The sequence below is a fragment of the Myiozetetes cayanensis genome, unplaced genomic scaffold (genome assembly GCF_022539395.1).
Source record: "Myiozetetes cayanensis isolate MyiCay16 unplaced genomic scaffold, myiCay2020 scf13, whole genome shotgun sequence".
Classification (NCBI taxonomy): domain Eukaryota; kingdom Metazoa; phylum Chordata; class Aves; order Passeriformes; family Tyrannidae; genus Myiozetetes; species Myiozetetes cayanensis.
Window position 1 is genome coordinate 4767516 of NW_026086937.1, and position 20082 is coordinate 4787597.

Sequence of the window (20082 nt, forward strand, 5' to 3'; positions counted from 1 at the left end):
AAAAGGAGAATTGACACAGCCCTGGGTATTCCCTGCTGAGCCAGGTTGTTGTCATGATTTATTTCATCAGAAGTAATCACCTCCTCTCTTATATGGGCGCCTTGTTATCTGGAGATCTCCAAGTGCTCTATTGCTTAATTAAACCTCACAACAGCTCTTAGATGTATCTATTGTGAATCTTATTGCCTCTTTCTAAATGGATAATCTCAGGCAGGGATACTGAAGTTTACACACTGGGTGTATGTGTAGTTACACCCTTCAATTTAGGGGGCCCAAAGGAGCAGCTCTGCTTTCTTTTCCACTGCTCCCTGCTTCTTTCTTGCCATTAAAGGCAAGAGAAAGGGTTATCCATAGCGGGAATCTCCCATAGCTGCAGAGAGATGACAGAATTAGTGAGCAGAAGGTGAGGCCAGACCAGCTGGGAGGAAAGTGAATGATGTTTCCTCTTAATACCATGATATATACTACGTCTATGAATGCCAGAGGCAGGTCAGGCAAGCTGTCCTCAGCCTCTGTGGCAGAGCCAGGAATTACACCTGTCTTGGTCTCCCGTGTAGCCGTGAAATTGCACCTCGTTGTGAAGCTTCAGGCTGTGAGAACAAATGCAGAAGAATGGCTTCCAGATGGCTCCTGGCATGTTTGAGGGGTTGTAAGTTAGCCCAGCGAGGGGCAAATCTTCTTCCCTGTAGCTATTCAAAAGCTGTCTGGACACAATCCTGAGTAATGTGCTCTAGAGGACTCTGCTTGAGCAGGGAGGTTGGATTAGATGACCTCCAGTGGTCCTTACCAACCTTAATCATTCTGTGATTCTGTGAAACTTCACACCGATTTTCACATCTAGGAGAGAGCTGCGTGAAAAAGAGCGTCTAGGAAAATCCTGGGTGGTTTGAGTCTTCCTCTTCCACTTTTAGAATGTCTTTGGTAGCAAATGCCACATTTAAACAAGGGTGCACCTGCATGTGCCTCAAGTCCAGCACTTCTGGAAAGGTGTGATTTGTGTAGAGAAATATGCAGAGTGAGCAAATTTAAGGAGAAAAGCACAAACAATTGAGTTGCTGTTTTCCTCTTGTTGAAGTTGAGCTTAGTGCTAAATTTTGTGTTGGTAATGAACTAAAAGTGGTTATGTACTCCAAATCGCAAAGGGCAAAGAAGAGAGAAGCAGCTCATCAATGTATGACCCTCTCTAAAATGTCGTGGGTAATCAAGTGTGAAGTACTTAATGGATCATGATTTGCATGCCACTATTTTGATTGATGTACTACTTAGTAGAGGATTGATAGTTTTTTACAGTGGTGTTGATGGAAGTCTCTAAGAAGCAGAGGTATTTAAAGGATGTGTAGGTGTGGCACTGAGGGACATGCTTTAGTGGTGGACTTGGCAGTGCTGGGTTAGCGGTCGGACTCCTTGTTTTTTTCCAGCCTAGAAGACTCTGTGATTCTGTAAGCACCTCATCTATTTTCTGTAGTGCTGGAGAGAGCCAAAGCAGTGTTTGTTTGAAGCCATTGTGTTCCCAGCATCTTTGTTAAACAGTCAAAAATAGTCCAGAGTTGTTATCTTGCACAGACCCGGATCTCACCAGAACTGTCTATATTTAGACATCTCCCAAAACCTTTGTGTCAAGCAATTCTCTGGGGAAACCAAAATAGTTGGGTGGGTTTTTATTGGCTTTTTTTTTTTTTTTTTTTTATATATATATATAATGTCATACAGCTATCTGGAGAAGATGTGATGATTAAACCATATTAAGGCATGTTGCTATAGCTCTGGAGATAGGAGCTTGAACTCTATTCTGGGCTGTTCACAGTTAAACTAAGAATAAAGAAACCCAGAAAAACACTATAGTTTTTAGTTTACTGGCATGATGTGGCTCCATCACACTCATGATACAAGTTCAAACAGTAGCAGAAAACATTACAGCTATGCTGGGTTCTGCTGGGCAGTGAAATTCCACTTGCACAAAGGGGAGAGCATTAAGGGATTTATGGGCAGGATCAATCCTCAAATTCTTGACAATAGACAACTTGTTCAAGGGTATTAATGTAATAATTATTTCAGCTAAATTGTGGTGTCTCACTAGCCTGTATAAAATACAAGCAGTTTTAAAATAACTGGAAATAACATGTTGAATGCTCTTTAATACATTACGAGTACACTCTTAGCTAAGTCCAGGACCCTGAGCTGATTAGGAGCATATAGTTATTTTAAACAGTAATGTTGGAGCTCTGCATTAGGCCTTTCTGTCTGAAACTGCTCAAGCTGATACTGTGCTCTATCACGGACTTCATCTAACTTTGGAGGTTTAATTGGCTTTCTACAGAGCTGTTAAGATTTAGGAGATGAGAGATAATCCCAGGCTGGCTGGACAGTGCTTTGAGATACAGATCTCTGTTCTCATCAGTGCTTTTACACCACTGGGGAGAGAAGCTTGTAAGCAGGTCTCCTGACAAGAGGATTAGGGCTTGTTAATGTGGAGATTCAGGCCAATTAATCAGCTTTCACTGGAGTATATATGGTAAAACTTCAGTAGTTATTTTTTTCTGTAAAATTTAGTTGCTTAAAGAACAAAATCATAATTTTCTGTGGTCCTATTGAAACAAACCCCAAACCTTAACTTTTAAGGTTTGCTTAAAAATCTGTTTCATGATTCTCCTTGTGCTGCTGCTTCTGTTCAAGGGAAACCGTCAACTTGTTTTTCTAATTGAGTAATTATTTGAAACTGATTAGTTGACTCATCTCTTAAATCTCACAGCTTGTATAAAGGTGATTAAACTTTCCAAGTTAGATGAAGTCTTTGATAGAGCAGAGTGACAGCCTGAGCACTCTGAAACACAAAACATTTGAGCACTTGGCTCAGGCAGCAGTATTTTAAAGATCCCTTTAGCTCTTGCATGAGTGTGCTGGCACTGCTGGTGCTCTCTGCTCCCAAAAAGGGCACAGCCGCTCTGTCGCTGTTTCTGAGCGGAGGGATCTTTATCACACCAGGGCATCTGTTTATTGTTCAAGTATTTTTAAAGAGTAAAAATGCAAACTGCGAGGTGCCGAGTCCCCGGTTCAGCAGCACATTCCTCTTCCTTAAAACCCTTAAACGTGAAGCTGTGCGTGATTTTGGTGCTCTGCTGCGCTGGCAGCAAGGGGACACCTCCCGGTGGCGTTTTGGGGACAGTCCCCAGTGCTTCCTGCTGGTGGCCGCCGGCTGCTTCCCTTGCCTGTGCCAGTCCTAGCAAATATCTTCCTGTAGAGAGCAGAGCAGGTTGGGATTTTCATTCCTCGAGGAAAGTGCTGACTTCTCACTGACAGAAAGGATTTTCTTTTCTTTTTTTTTTTTTTTTTTTTTTTTTTTTTTTTTTTTTTGGGTGGTAAATTTTTTTTTTCATCCTGGATTTTTAGCTTTCTAATTTTCGTTTTAATTTCAGACAAAAACCCCGATGCAGCGAATATTTTGTCCAGGGGCTGATTTTCCTTTTAAGATGCCTCGGGGAGATTTTTTTCAGCTGTTTCCCCCAGTGCAGAGCTGGAAGCTGCTCATGTAGGTGGGGTTGACAGAGCTAATGTGAGATCGGGGTGCTGTCAAAGACCAGTAGTGAGCATGATGGGGGAAATGTCAAACTTACCCCCAGCTATTCCCCCTGAATTACACAGCTATAGTGAAGATATGGGTTGCTTGGATAAGCTATTATTATTAATCCATAGAAAGATGAGATTTTCAAATTCATACGTTTTTGAGAGGGCTTCTTTTTTTTAGCAGTTGTGACCTATCAGCTGTGTAGCAAAGTTCAGAATAATTCTTAATAGTTTTTAAGAATAAAAGCTATTTTTTAATTTTGGGTTTTTTCTATGTATGTGCCTATCAATCTTAGTTAACATATGAACTATATATGTATTTAATTTTTTCTTTTATGCTTTTGACTGTAGTTTCCTTAGCAAAGGGTGACTGATAAAGTACCTTTCAGCTTTTGAAATGATTGGGTTTATCGGCATAATTATATTTCTTCTACATGAGATACAAGTTGGTTTGAAATATTTCTGTAGAAGGTAAGCAAAGCATTTCTCTGTGTAAAAACCCAGGGGAACAGTGGTGCCACTTAGGAGTGGCACTCCAAAAATACAAGTTCTGTCCCTGCAGAGAGGATTTGGAAGTGTAGTGATGCCAGCAGTGCCGTGGGCCTGTGCCTGGCTGTGTGTGGTGTCCAAGTGTGGGTCTGCACAGCAGAAATGTCTGGCAGCTGGCTCTTAAGGCTGTGTCAAGAAAATGATGCCCAGGAGAACAGGACCTCCTTGGCTGGGATTAATAGGCCACTCTGGTTCTTGTCATACACCTGGCAGTTCTGTGTGTGCCTGTAGCTCTCCATCGAACAGATTGCTGTATCACATGTCCTGTCCTGTTGTGCTTGTGCCCTTTGCTGAGCTAGAGACTTCTTCTTTTTTCCTGGCTTATTTCACTGGACTTCATGTATATTAGGAAAAAAAGCTCTGGAATTCAGGACAGCAGATTTGGCTTGTTCAGGAGTTATCTCCTCACGAGGGCAATGAAGAAGCCCATATGAGCTGGTGGGTTGTAAAGGACGATCTGCTGAAAGGACAAACGCAGCCCATCGCAGCTGCAAAAGGCAAAGGAGACGTAGCAGAAGGCCAGGATGGATGGGCAGGGAGCCCTTGGCACAGCTCAGGCACCCAGGGGGATTCCATAGTCTAACCACGGCCTGAGGATGTAGGAGAAGAATTAGGAAAGCCAGTGCCTGGCTGGAGTTGGACGTGGTGAGGGATACGAAGGACACCAAGGACACCTGCTCCTACAGGCACCAAAAGGAAGGCTGTGGAAAATGCAGTCCTGGTGATCAGTGGGGGAGGAGACTTAGTGACCAAGGACATGGCAAGGGCTGAGGTACCAAATGCCTTTTTGCCTTGGCTTTCACTGGCAAGGTTGATTGTCTGACCTTCCAGGTCCAGTAGAGTCTGGGGAAGTGAAGTGTTGCAGGAGAGGACTGAGTCCATGGGACCTGATGGGATGTGCCTGGTGGTGCAGAGGGATTTGGCTGATGTCAGTGAATGGCCACTCCCTGCTGTCTTTGACAGACTGTGGCAGTGGGCACCTTGCAGTTGGCAGAGAGTGCCTCATCTCTTTCCCTCCTGAGGATTCAATAAGAGACCTTGGATGGTGACAGTGGTTTGTTTCCACACCAAAGATCTCTGGCTCCTCACTTTTTTTAGCTTCTGAAACTGAAGTAGACAGTGGAATTTCTTGTCTCCAAGAGCCAAATAAAAATCTGGCCACTCGTCAATGAGGTGGTCATCACATCTCCATGGATCCACATCAGGCAATGCATTTCTTCTAACATTTAGAATTACTGCACTGTGAAAAATCCAGCCAGATAAGGTGCTTACCTGGCAGGGTACTTGCATGCACAGTTCCAGTGGATTAAGCAGAGTTTGGATTTCAAATCATAGTATATTTGTACTCCAAGTTCCCTTTATTTTTGTTCTGAACTTCCTACCTTTGTTACCCGATCGTGGAGTAAAACTGCTCTGAAGTCAAACAGTCTAGACTCTTTCCCCGGTAAGATTGTGTTTATGTTTCCTTGTGTCCCAGTGGGACTGCGTTTGTGTTTCCTTGTGTCATTCATGCATCAAAAATATATGCTTAGCATGTAGAAATACTGGTTTTCTCATCAGTGATATGAGTTAAAGATGGGAAGCTCCTTTTAATTTGTAGCAGTAGTACAGTCATTATTAATAGGAGGCAAAGGTCTTACAATGTGAACATCAAAGGAATCTGACGTTATTTGGAAACAGCATTTGGTACATCACATCAGATTCTACTCCTTGACTTTTAAGAAAGGCTCAAGAGAAAGCTTTTTCTTCCCCCCCCTTGGCTTCTAAGGATCTTTATTTATCACCCTCAGGGGCATTACAGTGAGTAATTAGATTGGACCAGGAGAATGACTTAATTTTACAAGAAACTCATTAATTCATCCTATTTTAAATCTTCTCATTTCACCCAAAACCCAATTATGCTTGTAGTGGCAATGATCTGGAAAGGCATTGTCTCGTAGGTATCAGGGGGCCACTGGGACCCCTGCGGTATTCATGTCGGGGAGACAAGGGTGACTCCCTTTCTTTGACTTTTAGGTCAAAAGAACTAGTTGCTGGGACAGCTTGACAATTAGAAAACCCTGATGAGCATTTGGAAGTAAAACAGCTGTACAATAACGGAGGGGTTCATGGTGCGGGGCAGAAAGCTCATCAAAAGAGACTATCCAAACAATTGAGTTCTATAATTAACACACAAAAATCTGTTCAGAAATGGTAATAACAGTAAAAGAACGCTGGGAAGATGCTGTCTACTTATGTGGCAGATGTGGTTTTGCACAATCCAAGAGAGAAAATCCATCCTCTTAAAGACTAAAGAACAACATTCAAGGGGGAAAAATAAAAGTAACTTTTTGTTCCTAAGGGTGCAGTTAAAACATGAGCTTAAAATATTTCCAGAGAGAGAAGAGCTGCAGAAAAAGTAACCAGTGATGAAAGACATCAAATATGCTATCAAAGTATTTTTTCAAGTCTTTAAACACAAATTTCTTTTCTCACTGAAATCTATAAGCCTGACATTGAAATATCTCTTATTAAATTATTTGCTCTGTCCTTCATTTCACCAAGAGTACTATTTTAGGATCTTTGTTTAAAGTTGGCTACAGTTATTGACTTAAAAGACTTTTTTCCTCTACTGTTGTGTGTAGAGGGAGATCTGATTCAACATCTCAAGGAATTTTGAAGTTTTTTTGAGCATGTAGCCAATACATTTTTCTGCTTCAAAAAATGGAAACGGTGAAAGGCATAGTTTCTGTCATTTCAGCCAGCTCCACAGATTTTAGCTGTAGTACTCACTTACCTGTGATAATAAATGTTCTTGGTGGTGCACAGGTAGGTCCCTTTTGGGCAGGAGGGAGCGTGGTTTCTGTTTGGTTTGGTTCTGACCTCGCTGAGGGCCCTTTCCTTGTGGTGTTCGTGTGGAGATTTAAGCCCTTGGCACAGAGATCTATAAGGCAGTGGCTCTGTAACCAGCGCTGCTGGCATGTGAAGGACTGCATCCCACTGGGCTTTCTGTAAAAAAAAAGCACTTCAGAACATCTATGCCAAATTTTCTTCTAATATCAGTTCACTGACTTAACTAGATCTGCTTGGGCAAAGCCACATTTCTGTGCTTGTTTCTCACCCTATTCTCTTTATTAGCTTCTATTTGGAAATCGGTATTTCCTCAGTTGCAAGTTCTCCTCGTCAGCAGGGGCTGAGGCCTCAGGTAGGATGTTTCTCCTGGCTTTGGTCCCTGGTTGCCAGGGCTGCTCCCCGAGCTCCTACTCAGTAGTTTTCAACTCAGGGCTGGCCTCTTGGACCTTCCTCATCCTGTCACTGCTCAGAGCCTGACCAGCCCTGCTGGGATCCAGGGTCTCTCCCTTCCCTGACTCAGATCCTGCTCGTTCTCCTTGGGTGAGGAGCCAAGCGCTGCCTCCACGGCACTACCAAAGCCTCTGCTTGGAGCTCCCTGAGATGTTTTTAAGATATGCACTGCATTTTTAATTATTTAGGGACTTTGCAACAAAGAGGTTGGGATGATTTCTTTATCCAACCCTTTATAAGACATTATACAACCCCAAAGCTTATTTAAAAACAGTTAAAACCAAATGAATATGTATATTTTGTTATATTTGTGTTTAAAAAGAATGTGCTTAGAGTCCCCTCCACTATGAGATGAATTTTGAAATTCTTAAATTGCTGTCTGAAATTTTCTAATAGAAAATTCAGCATTTGCAGAGACCAAGCAAGCAGACTTTTCAGCCCACACATTTATTCTTTCTTTCTTTTTTTTTTTTTTTTTTTTTTTTGGTTAAGGAAGCCATGAGTCTGAAAATCAGGTTTTAATGAGAAAATGGAGTTTGAAAAACAGCTTGAGAAAAATTACGTCTAGATTTGACTGGAGTTCCATAATTCTTCAGAGCAATTTTTGCAGTTTTAACATGTATAACTCTGGTAAATTTGAAAAAAAGGAAGGAAAAAGGCATGCAGTAATGACCAGCAATGTTTGCCAAATCCTGTCTAATAGAAATAGAAATCAAATAGAGTTTAGTATTATAACTCAAAGACATCAGCATGAATATTTCAAGCTGATGTCCATTTAAAATCAGTGTGATTTGTTCTGAGGAAAAACTGTGAGCTGAAAATACTTGGTTTAAGAACTTCCCTTGAATCCAGTGGAGTTGGTTGTAACCGTGTTATGCTGGTGGGTGATCTGAATGTGAGAAAAGATTTTTCATCTTAAGAAAAACCAAACCACAACAAAGAACAACAAAAACCAACCAAGCCCCCCAAAAAAAACTAACAGAAAGAACTAATTAAGGCAAAGCTAAGAAATTGAACTCAAAGTTTGCATTGCACATGTGAACTAATCTTTTTACAATGGCATCTTTCGAAAACTGTGTAAGAACCCCATTCATGCTGGGTCTCACCCAGCAAATCCTTCCTAGAAAAGCAGCCGTGTGAAGATTTGTCATGAGCAAGCAATAAAGACTTCCAGGGAACGGGTTCTGTACAGGCTTCTTGTTTGCCTACTAAATCATTAACCTTCAAAAAAAGCCCATCTGTAGCCTTTAACAGGCACTGGTTGTAGTAGGTGCGTCAGCGGCACTTCATGCTAAGAACAGCTTTTACAGGATTAGGTTGGAGTTTTTAAGTGATGGTACCACGGAGCTCTTAGGGGCAAAGAACTGCTGGTTTAATGCAGTACATTCTCTAATGCCCTTTTATGTCTGTTATGAAGTGTGGTGAATCTCTGAGCGCACTAAAATGAAGGAAACTCGCTTCAGGAGTAGGTGATTTTTTTTAAGCAAAATGGCTGTGTGTGCTTAAGGAGCAACCACTGTGTTTGGAGAGCTTTCTTCAGCTATTGAAATATTAATGATCTTGGCTTAATATAGTAGAAAACAAAATACAGTGCATGAAACGAGGGGGAAAAAAATCCTCGAGTTATAGAGTGTTGACCTTGCAGTACTCACTGAATCCATCTATTCCTTTTTAAACCACGGAGTCTGAAAAGACAGGGAGGAGGAGGAATGGTTGCAATCATTTTTACCTGTGATATTTTTCTTTCCTGAAGCATGTTATAGCCCTAGGAGAATCTTCAACCTTGTACTAGATTGTTGATTATTAAGTAGTTTAATAACAGGAATATGCTAAAGATGGCTCTTTGTTTAATGATTTCTGTGGGCTACGATGTTCATATTAATAGTAATAGTAGAGTTTACAGGTTTAATTTTTAAAATCTTGAGTAATGGAAAGAATTTTGTGGAGGAGAGCAATCAGTGAGGTTTCCTCTCCTATTCTGTTTTTCAAAGCCTTGTCTTAATATATGGCAGTAAGATTCTGCCTATGGGTATCTGTTCCAGTCATATACAGGCTTAGGCATATTTCTCTTCTGAGCCGTGACAGTGAAAACCAGGAATAATATCTCAGATCAGCATCTGCCACTTGACTGCTGCTCTTGTTAAACCAGGCACAAGAGAACATGTAGTGATAGTACAACTCGCTCACCAGATATTGCAAATTATATCAGAAACATGAAAGGTTATTTCCCATGGTTACTTTTTTTTTTTGGTGTGTGTGTTTTGTTTTGTTTTCTTGCTGGGCAGTTCCCCTCACAAGCACAGTAAGCTGTTTTACAGGAGTTGTCTTTGCATACTGCAAGTGCCTGGTTGAAAGGCTGTCCGTGGTGGGTTTGCATCCAATCCCTAATTGTCTCTGATGTGGGGAGGCCGGGTTTGACCCCCGTGATTCTTCCTGCCAGAGCTGCGGTTGCTCATTTTAATTGAAACCCCAAGGCTGTTTGAAGCACGGCCAAAAAGCACCTTGCAGGTTGAACCTTATCTAATAACACAACGCATGTAAACTCTGGAAGTGTAAATCTTGGTCACTTGAGCAATGTGTTTTTTACAAGGTCCTCTGCTCCAGTGGCAGCCCCAGCGAGCGACACAGGGCTGATCTCCCAGCGCTCTTGGAGGTGGTGCTGCACATCGTAAAGTTAGGACTTGTTGGGCAAATTCCATAAATGGCTCTGGTTAATAAGAACAAAGTAACTTGCTCTTTTATAAATGTTTAAAATAAAAACTTTACCAATATCCCTCTCCATTTCCCATTGGAGGGCCTCATAAGAGAAGGAGGGAAAGAACAAGGAGGACTAAGGAAAGGCTGAAACAGAAAGAGCGAGCCCTGGCTGAGCGGGGGTCTGGGCCCTCCCAACAGGAGTCTGTGCATAGCAGGGGAACCCTAAAGGTAGCTTAGGTGATAAATGACGAGATGTGAGAGTGAGTCACACAGTAAATACTGGGAACAACCTTTCCTTTTTACTGGTTTGCATGCCTGGGAATTTTCTCTCCCCTGCGTAGTGCTAAAAGCGAGTGGTGATGGTGGGCTTTTATCTCTAGCCAAGAGAGAAATTTCTAGGATGACATACCTGTTAGCCACTATGAAAATGTGTTATTAATGATGCTAATGAGTTTTTTCCAAGTGAGGTAAAAGTAGCCATTTGTGTAAGCTTTGCATTTGTGAAGATGATGTCACCGAAAACTTGCCAACTGCCCATGGGACCTGGTGACAGTGGTGCAGTTATGCCCTGGCTTTGAGGAGAGGAGAGCACTGCTGATCTCCTCCCTGGGGGGAGAAAGAGCCAAATGAATTCTGCCTTGCCAGGAGGGAGATGTGCCATTTCCGGGCATGTTGGGCTGAGGGCCCCGCTGCCAATTGCAGGGAGTTCCTGTCCCGCTCCCTCTTAAAAATTGGCAGCATCTGACTGTCAGCTGCCATTCCTTAAGTGGTCATAGAATAAACCAATAGCACCCTTTTGTCATGCTCTCCCTGTGTGTGTGGGGATGCAGGTGGACATGGGTTAAGCCACATGGAACTCCACAGTAAGCACAAAGAGGCAGCTGATATTCTGGCAGTGTCAATAGAGTATAATTTTTTTTTTTGCCGTCTCCAAGCCAGCTTTTAAAATGGCTCTTACTGGAATGAGAAATCAGTATCCCCTGACATAGGATTACTCATTAAGAGTGTGGTGATTGTTAATTCTTCACCTGGGGCTAAGAGGACATCATTAGATCTCTTTGAAATGTCTCCTGCCTTGATTTTGAACGAGTAAGCTAGCAATTTATGATCACAGCCTGGGCCAATAATGCTCTCCCTTCCTGTTCCTCCATCTAGCTTGCAAAATCGGATACTACAAGGCTCTCTCGACAGATGTTGCTTGTGCCAAATGCCCGCCTCACAGCTACTCCATCTGGGAAGGCTCTACCTCCTGCACCTGCGATCGGGGCTTCTTCCGAGCTGAAAATGATGCTGCCTCCATGCCCTGCACTCGTAAGTTGGTCTTTGAACAGTCTCTTTCCCTTTTATCATCCGTTTCTTCTCCAGTCTTCCTTTCACTGGGTGTGTAGGAAACGTTGCCTGGAGATCTGCGTCTCCAAAAAGTGTTCTGCTTCTGTGAGCAGCGTTCAGTAGATCTTACTGACCTTTGCAGATGCAGCTTGGATTTTGGCTCACACTTCTGGGAGAGAAAGTGTTAGTTCTCAGCCCTGAATTCCTAATGGTGACATGGTTGTGCTGACCCTTGAGAGTTTACAGGCTAAATAAATCAGGAGGCTGGGAGGAGACACAGCTGAAAAAGAGTGACTTGCAGACCTCAGTAACAGAGGTAGAAATAAAATACAGATCTAAGCTCCAGTCTGAGCACCTGGCCAGTAGATCACATCACCTTTCCTCTCTTTAAATACTGATATTTGGAGAAATTGTGAAAGGTTTTCTTGTAATTGTATGACCTGGGGTAAATAGGTAATATTTATAATATCATTATATATATGATTTGCTTGAAATATAGACGGTGAGCCTTAGCAACGTGAGTGTTCCTCTGAAAGGAATTGTAATAGTAAATCTTAAACTTTAATGAAACAATCATCCAAGGCATGGTTTATTTTATCCTATGTAGATAAATACATCGTGTACAGCAAATGGAATTTGATTTAGTTCTACCAAAATGCCTTCATCAGGGAGAAGGAGAGGTGCACTGAGCACACTCACAGAGTTTCTGGAGCAACTCCTTGTCCTATATTTTAGTTAATGACTCAGACAACTGAAGATCATTCCAGGCATATCCCGGTGTTAAATTGTGTCATCTTTGGTTTTCACTTTTTTAGGAGCAGAACACTTCCAAACCATAAGTGAAAGGGCTGTATTTTACCAGGGGGATACCCGTGTGTGGCTTTCCCTGAAAGTTATTGGAAATGCTTCCAGATTTTTGGAGTTCAACTGTGTATTTATGTAGAGTGTATGTGTGTCTCTGAGTGAGGGAAGGCCAAGATATTTCTTTTGTAACATTTTAATATATTGCAAATTAATTCTGGAGAGATGACTCACATTTATTTAAATCTTAATTTCTCCCTTACAAGGCAGAAACAGAGTATGTCCATAACTAAGCCAGCACTTGTCCCTTCCCCACACCCCCTTGATTCCAGCTGTTCTCCAGTGATCTTCTTCTCAGCAGTGAGTTTTGCTGGGTGGTGGTTGAGCAGGCCAGGGCACAGCCAAGAGCAGCTGCTTTTGCTTAGTAGGAAGCAGAGAGGTCCATATATCCCTTGCCAAGTGTTGACTGGGAATGGAGGTCTAACTGTGTTTTGAAACTTGTGTAAGTGAGCAGGAACATGCTTTATATAATATAATTTACACTAGGAGGTATAAAACTTGACCATTTTGATAGGAAAAATGTCTTTCTACAGTAAGAAAGCTATTGTTTGGACTGTGCACCCTAAATAATATTATGCCAGCAGAAGCTTCTCAAAGCCCTGGTCCTAGTGAGTGATGTCCTGACCAAATTGAAATCAGATTAGTAATCAACTGGTTGAAATTAAGTAGGCATATGCAGTTAGTGAAGTATGAGGAGAGAGTGAAACATTTCCAGATGGGGAAATAGTGAGCAAATGATATGTGTGTTTGCTTGTATTGCAAAATGTACCCCTGCAAGCTTAGCCCTTTTTTGTCAAGTCTTGGGCCTACTTGAGGCACCCTTCCCCATTCCTGTCTTCGGAGGTCAGTCAAAGTTGAGGTTGCTGATCTTGGTCTTTTACCCTGAAGATAGAAGAAAGAAGAGAAGGCAAGGGCATGGTGCTGGCCTCAGCCTTCATCTCTGCAGCAGTCTAGGAGGACTCTGCATGCAGAGGCAAGCCAACACCACAGTCCCATGGACACCTGCTCTTGGAAAACAGGCTTGTCTCTGGAGGTCCCATTTCAGAGCTTCGAATTTCCTTGTAGCTTAAGGGCTTCCTTTTCTGTGATCCAGGGCAAAGAATGACATGGGTTATTTCTGAGCTGGCCTGTGGGGCAGCTGTGCCCCCTCACTCCCTGCTGTGCCTGCCCATAGCCCCTCTTTGAGGTCAGCCTTAGCCATCTCTGAATGCTGCTGTGATGGTGGGACCTGCTCAGGCACTAAATTCAGCCCTGCCTGCGTGGCTGCCCATGGAGTATGGGGTAGGGGGCTCTGGGGGGCTGTTCCTATGCCATACTCCCCACACTGAGCAGCCTTCTGGCCATGCAACTGAGGCAAGTGCCAGAGAGCATTTAGAGGACCTCTGCTGAAGGGACATCCTTCGGAAGAAGGTCCCCGTTTGTCTGACTTTACTGACAAGATGTGGAGACAGAAGGGAGCATAAACATCAAAGCTTCTTTCAGGCGGATTCAGACTCTAATCAGTTCTTACCAGTTGGTTAAACCAGGTGACAAACCCAATTCCCTTGTGCTGACAGCCATAATAATCAGGCACCTTCTTTGTTCATTATGCTCTCTTTAACTCTGGTATTCTCATTCAGGCCTGCATTTAGTAATCGCTCAGTGTGACGGCACACTAATGAAGAAATAAAACACAGTATCTGAGATCCATTCTTCTAGCAAAAAGATAGACTCTGCTCCACTGGCTTGTAAAATCAGGTTTCTGTTCAGTTGGAGAACTATTAGACCAGGTGAATAAAAGTAACATTGGGTAATTTGGAAAGAACACCTGGAATGGACTGTGGATTGATCCTTTCTTTATTATTTCTAAACACTTCTTAAGATGAAGAACTTCAGCCTTCTTAAGATGTGTTTTTGTAAAGCTTTGACCCTTGGCTATTGATTTCCTTTAGTAGTAAACTGGCTGGCCCTGTCACTTATCCCACCTTCGAGGTTGTGGGAGGAGGACTGTTAGGACTTTCCATTAGCCTGATTGTGCTAGTGGATGAAAGGGAATTGGAGAATTCCCTTTCCTTTTCCTTTCTTGGAATTCCCGTGGTAAGTAAGAAATGCAACAGCTATTTCTTGATGTGCTGGTCAGGAAGGGTGCTCCAGAATTTCATCATTCCATAATGCTGTTCTCTGATATTGCCGTCTCTTGTTGAGCTGTAAAAACTGCATCTATCCTCAGATAAGCCAAGCATCAGGCTCCTAAACAAGTAACTCAAACTCTGGTTTTAGTATTCTCCTCTATTTCAGCTCTGTTAGAGTGAATAATTATGTCTGGATTAAAGGTTGTAGTAGTGAGAGCAGAATGTGGCAGAGTGTGAGACAGTGGAGTGGGCTGTGTCGAAGGCCAGGCATAGACACCTTGACATCCATGTTTCCTGGTGCATCCTTTCCCTCAAACTTGCCTCATGGGGATAATCATCAGTGTGTCTGTCACCACTGAGGGCCAGAGCCACGCTGAATGTGCTGCTTTGGCCAAACTTGGGAGTTCAGACCTTCAGCTCTGAAGCACAGTGGGTTTGTCAGCTGTGTGCCTGGTCATGGAGATGGTGTGATTGACCTGTAACACACTTGAGCACAAACCATGGAAAACATGGGCAGCTTTCCCTTTTGGAAGCATTGCAAAAGTAATGTCAAGGCAACTCTTCAGAGCTTTGTTATATTTCAGTACTTGTGGAGAGGAAGGGTCTTTCATAAGGTTAGTAATGTAATGGAGAATAAATTACCTTACCCACACACAGTCCATGAGCCTGGAAAACAAATCAGTCTCAATCATGGTCCTTGTCCCTGAATTTCCTTCTCTGTAAGGAGATACTCTGGGAATTGCAGCCTGGCACAGGCAGGTGCAGTTCCCACCCAAATTAATGGGCGTTGTTCCTGCGTCCCCACCGTTAATGAGTCGGGTTCTCTAACTCTTTCTTAACAAACAATGCTCACATTATGAGTGAGGAAGGGACAGTTTTGTATTGTCTATATTGTCTGTTCGATTCAAATTATTAATGATTTTTAATTGGAAGCTCTTTACAAAAGAGAGATTATCAGCATAGACTGTCCAGCTTGAAATCTGTCTCAGTAAATGACCCTGAATAATTCAGTCCGTTATGCCACCCAAACAGTGACTGATGGATTGATATTTTGTCATGCCCTGAAATATTTAAAAAATGGTTGCATTTAAGACAGTTTATACCAGAGAAGCTTAGAGATAATAAGAGTAAATTTAGTGAGATACAAGAGAAAAGTGCCTGCTTTTAAAAGGACCTTCTCCAGTGTAGGTTATCAAGAAACCGAATAGCCTGACTTCTAACAGCAAACATCACTTACTTGTCTCTACATTCCCCTCTTCTAATTGAATTTAGTGCACTGCTGTATTTCCTCCAGAAAGTATATTGTTTTTAAATTACCATTTCAGTGCTATTACTCAAGGCTCCTGCTTCTAATGCTTTCTGACAGTTATCAGCATAATGAACCATAATGAAATGATGAGCAATCTACAGTGGAAACTCAATGTGGATTCCACTAGAGCTGTGTGACTGTGTTGTTAAAATTTGAATGCACATTAAAATAACACTGTCCTTATTTGTTCCCAAGGTCAAGGCTCTAAAAAAGGTCTGAAAGGTCTAAACACTTCAATTTTGTAAATATTGCAGTCTTAATATAAACCCTTAGTGCAATCTTGTGTTGCATTTAATGCATCTCAGAGATAAATATTTGACCTGCATTTTCAAAAAAGAGTGAATTTACCTACCTAATAACTGCGTTTGCAAATGAGTAATTACACAGGAGCTGATTATCTGAGCATATGTTTATAATGATTGCTTAGACTGCTAAATAAACAAATGTGCCCTTTTTCCTTCAACTTAACTTGTGCCTTTTCTAAGTTTTCCAGTCAGATGCGGATTCCCACTGCTTTAGCTGTTAGAAGAAATGAAAGTAGGGTGCACTGCATGGTTGTGCTGGCTAGTGTGTTGTTGGTGGCTTTGCACTGGCTTTGCCAGGCTTCCTTCCCTGGATTTGCACACTTGTGCTGGCACTACTGCAGTCCGACCTCTGCTGTTGGAGCCCCTTCTCTATAGTATAAAGTATATGCCAATACAGACTCTAATCTTCAGAATTGAAATTTATAACATAATTCTTCCACATCTCTATATATGTGCCTTAAGTAAATTATTTTGTTCTTAAAACATCATATGAGATTGTTCATTATGTAAATAGTACATCAGAATGGCTTTTAAGCTGCAGCACAGCTCTTGCAAGGGCAGAGGGAACAATGGGTAGGCAGTAGGGAGAGAATAATTTTTCTTCTCCACATAGTCTGGGAAAATAGACCATCCATCCGCTGCATCGCTGCCAGACCGAGAGAAAGGGATTGTGAGTGATGGGAATCTCAAAGGAGAAGGCTGTCTCCCCTCGTCTGTGGTGACGAGCTGAAGGAATTGAATAAGAAGGGGAGTGGTTATGGCTTGAAGAGAAGAGACAGGAGTAATTTGACAATGTGTGCTTATAATCAGTAGACTTAAAATCATCACTCCTTTAAATACAGCAACTGTTTATTAGCTGTCTTCTGATTTTCTGGCCAGAGCCTTAAATTAACAGAGACATTTACTCAATTAAGTGGGGGCTTTGATTTGGTTAGTCAGGACCCAGTTCTGTAGAGTCGTTGAAGTAAATTAGAGGGCAAAACAGAATAAGAAACTCAGTAGTTGGGCCAATTACAGAACAACTTATTTTTCTGGTTGGATTTCTTTCCTGTCAGACTGTCAGATAACCTTCTGGTATCTACAATGGAATTCTTTTTATCTCGAAAGAGTGAGTGAACACAGGTGATATTGTCTGCAGCACAGCATATTAGAGGAGATGCGATAACATGTCTTAGCATATGTGGCAATGCCAAATGTTCTTGTATGGCAGATTTTGGAAATGAAGCCCGGAGCCCACAGGGGTGGTGCCTGCAAGCATCAGTTTTCCCACCTCTGCCAGTTGTAACTGGACCTCTTTGCCTAACTCCCTTAGCCTGGAGAGGAGATATTAATTGGTTGATTCTCCAGGTGAAAGGAACAAAGCCCATTGTGAAGCTGGTAACCAGGGTTCTTTTGGCAAGTAAATAGGAAGTTGTACATGCCAGTAAAATGGGCATTTTATCACTGGCACTGGTCCAACATCCCAGGCTTGGCAGAGCTCCCGCTGAAGTCAAAGAAATCTTGCCCAAGTAAATAAATGAAGAATTGTTTACCAAATCATTTGCCTTATTATAATCCAGTTGTAATGCTAACCATGCACAGAGAGGAGAGGGGGGTGGAAATGGAGCAGATGACTGATATTTCAAGTGGCTGCCGCATCTTGCGGACTGTTGACTTTGGTCTCACCAGTTGTGAAAACACACAGTCTCTAATGATAAATGGTCAGGAATAGCCAGGCAGACAAGAAGCGAGGGTTGTCCGAACTGCCAGTGCTTGTGTAAATTAGCCCACAACAACAGGGGACCTGTCCACAACTGCTGAAAGAAGCAATTAGTGGCAGCAACATACACAACTGTCACGGGAAAGTGTGGGCTTTATTTCTAAGTTTAAACTTACCCAGCCCAGGTGTTTACTCTGCGTTATAACTTGTCTTTCAGATGGTTAGAGATCAACAACAGAGGCTTATCTCAAGGGCATCACAGCTCACATGCTGAAACATCATTGACAGCTCCACAGTTGCCCAGGTTTAATGAAGCTTTATGAGATGGAAAGAGGATGCCAAAGTGCTCTCTCTTGAAGGCTGTGCCTGGCACTGCTTTGCCAGATATTTTAGTGGGTGAACTTAAGGAGTTTGAAGACACTGATTATTTAATAATTACTTTCTTTGCATCCTCTCTGAAAATAGTAAACTCTCTATTTCATGCTCATCCCTGCCTCCAGGGAGATGAATTCTAGGATCATGATCAAGTTAAAGAGCGTTGATTGGAGTTGTTAAAGGCCATCGGTGCAATAACGGCGTGGTGAGGCCTTGTTGAGAGAGCAGCAGTATGGCCCCAGTGGTGAGGCTGGCAACATGATGAACAGCCTTAGCAGGGTTCTAGTCCTGCCTCTCTGTGCCTGAGCCAGCCCCTTCAAAGGCACTTGATGTACTTCCAGTGGCATTTCATTGCTCTCTGCAGATATGCTCCAAAGATTGTTGGCAAAGTTCATTGTATGGATCTTTTCTTTTTTCTTTTTTACACCTCTTCATTTGTTCTCTTTATTCTTGCTGTTTTGTACACAAAAGCTGGCTCTCAGATCTTGCATAGCAGTTGTGCTAAACTTTTCACCACTCCTCATAGTGCATTTCTAGTTAGGTTTTCTTCCTATTAGACAGTCAGATGCTTGTTCCCAGGTGCCTGCTGCTCCTTTAACTTATCAAAGACTTAGCTGCTCCTCTGTAGTATAGCCAAGGCCAAGCTGCCGATTCAAAACAGCCCAGTTCATACTAGGCTCCTTTTAAATGACAGTGAGTCATAGCAACCTTCCCTGTTGTATGAATCTTGTTTATTGTGTAGCAAATTAGCTCAAGATTTCTGAATACCCTGAGTTCCCTTTGAAATCACTGGAGATGAAGAGGGTCAGCATCTCTGGAGCAGGCTCATAAAGAGGATCCTTTTGTCAGTCCCGATCCAAAGCCCATTGAAGCCTGCTGGCCTGCCTTATTGACTTTGATTAGCAAACACCCGTAGCTGGCACACTGCATTTAACAACATGTTTGTAGGGTTTTCTCAGGTTTTGGGGAGAAGTTAGAACTGCAGCAGGTTATCATATTATTTTACTGTTTATTTTTACTGTTTGTTAGAATAACTGTGAATCCTTATTAAGCTAAGGTCTGCTTTTTCTGCCTCAAAAAAACTGATGTGATATTTTCATAAAGGAGAGTGCGGGAATGGTTAAAGAAGATTAAAGTCTTTTCTACATGCTTGAGGTTTTCTGATGTCTGGTGGGAATTGCCAATGAAGCTTCCTTCTGATTTCGCACTGTCAGGTGAATGCAGGCCGAATGCAGTGTGACAACCCACTTGAAAATAATTATCCATTGCCCTGGCTGCAGAGACATCCGTTACCTGATAGAGAAATGTGCTTTTACACGTGTGCACACACAGACGGAGTAAATTGTTTTTTTAATCATTTCTCCTTCCAGGGCTCAAAAGCTTCATCCTGCTTGTTACTTAGTCACATACATATCTTTTGAAAGCATCTTTCTTTCAAAGGAGGATACATTTTAAATGCACTGATCTGGTGACTGACTTGATGCTCCTAACAAAGGCATGCCATCTTGAGGATATATATTTGAAATATCCCCATTAGTGCTTCCATGGAGAGTGTGGCTTTCAGTTTGCGTTTTTAATAGGTCTCCTCCCCCAGTCAAATCTTTCAAGGTAATAAATCTTAACTATATCATAGGCTAGTAGTAAACAGATGTGGTTACAGTCCAAATACTGATAATACCAGTTCAGTCCTTAATGGGTAATGTTGCTGCCAAAATAATCTACTACCCCTGTTGGTGGCAGAGGACTAAGCTGGCACAAAAAAAAGGAGCTCCTGAAGCAACCCTCTTCCAGGGGACAGACTGTGACAGAACAGTGCAGACAGATGGCTGTCTGTGGCCAGAGAGAACGTTATTTTGGGTGCCATCAGAGTGGGTTTCCTGTAAGTGCTAAATTTACCTTAAAGGAATTAAGTGTCAGAACCTTGTGCTGAGGTGGTTCAAAAACAAAACCCTTTCTGGTTTGTTTTGTGATGTTTTTGTTTTCAGCCTAAGAAAATATTATATA

The 20082-nt window shown here is 42.2% G+C and overlaps 1 protein-coding gene across 1 annotated transcript in view; it reads left to right on the forward strand.

The window, feature by feature from the left end:
* EPHA4 (EPH receptor A4) overlaps nt 1-20082 on the forward strand; it is a 106348-nt gene that overhangs the window by 30754 nt on the left and 55512 nt on the right. Inside the window, exon 4 of the mRNA XM_050307974.1 lies at nt 11245-11400. Coding sequence (XP_050163931.1) covers nt 11245-11400 — 156 coding nt within the window. The remainder of the gene's footprint in view (nt 1-11244; nt 11401-20082) is intronic.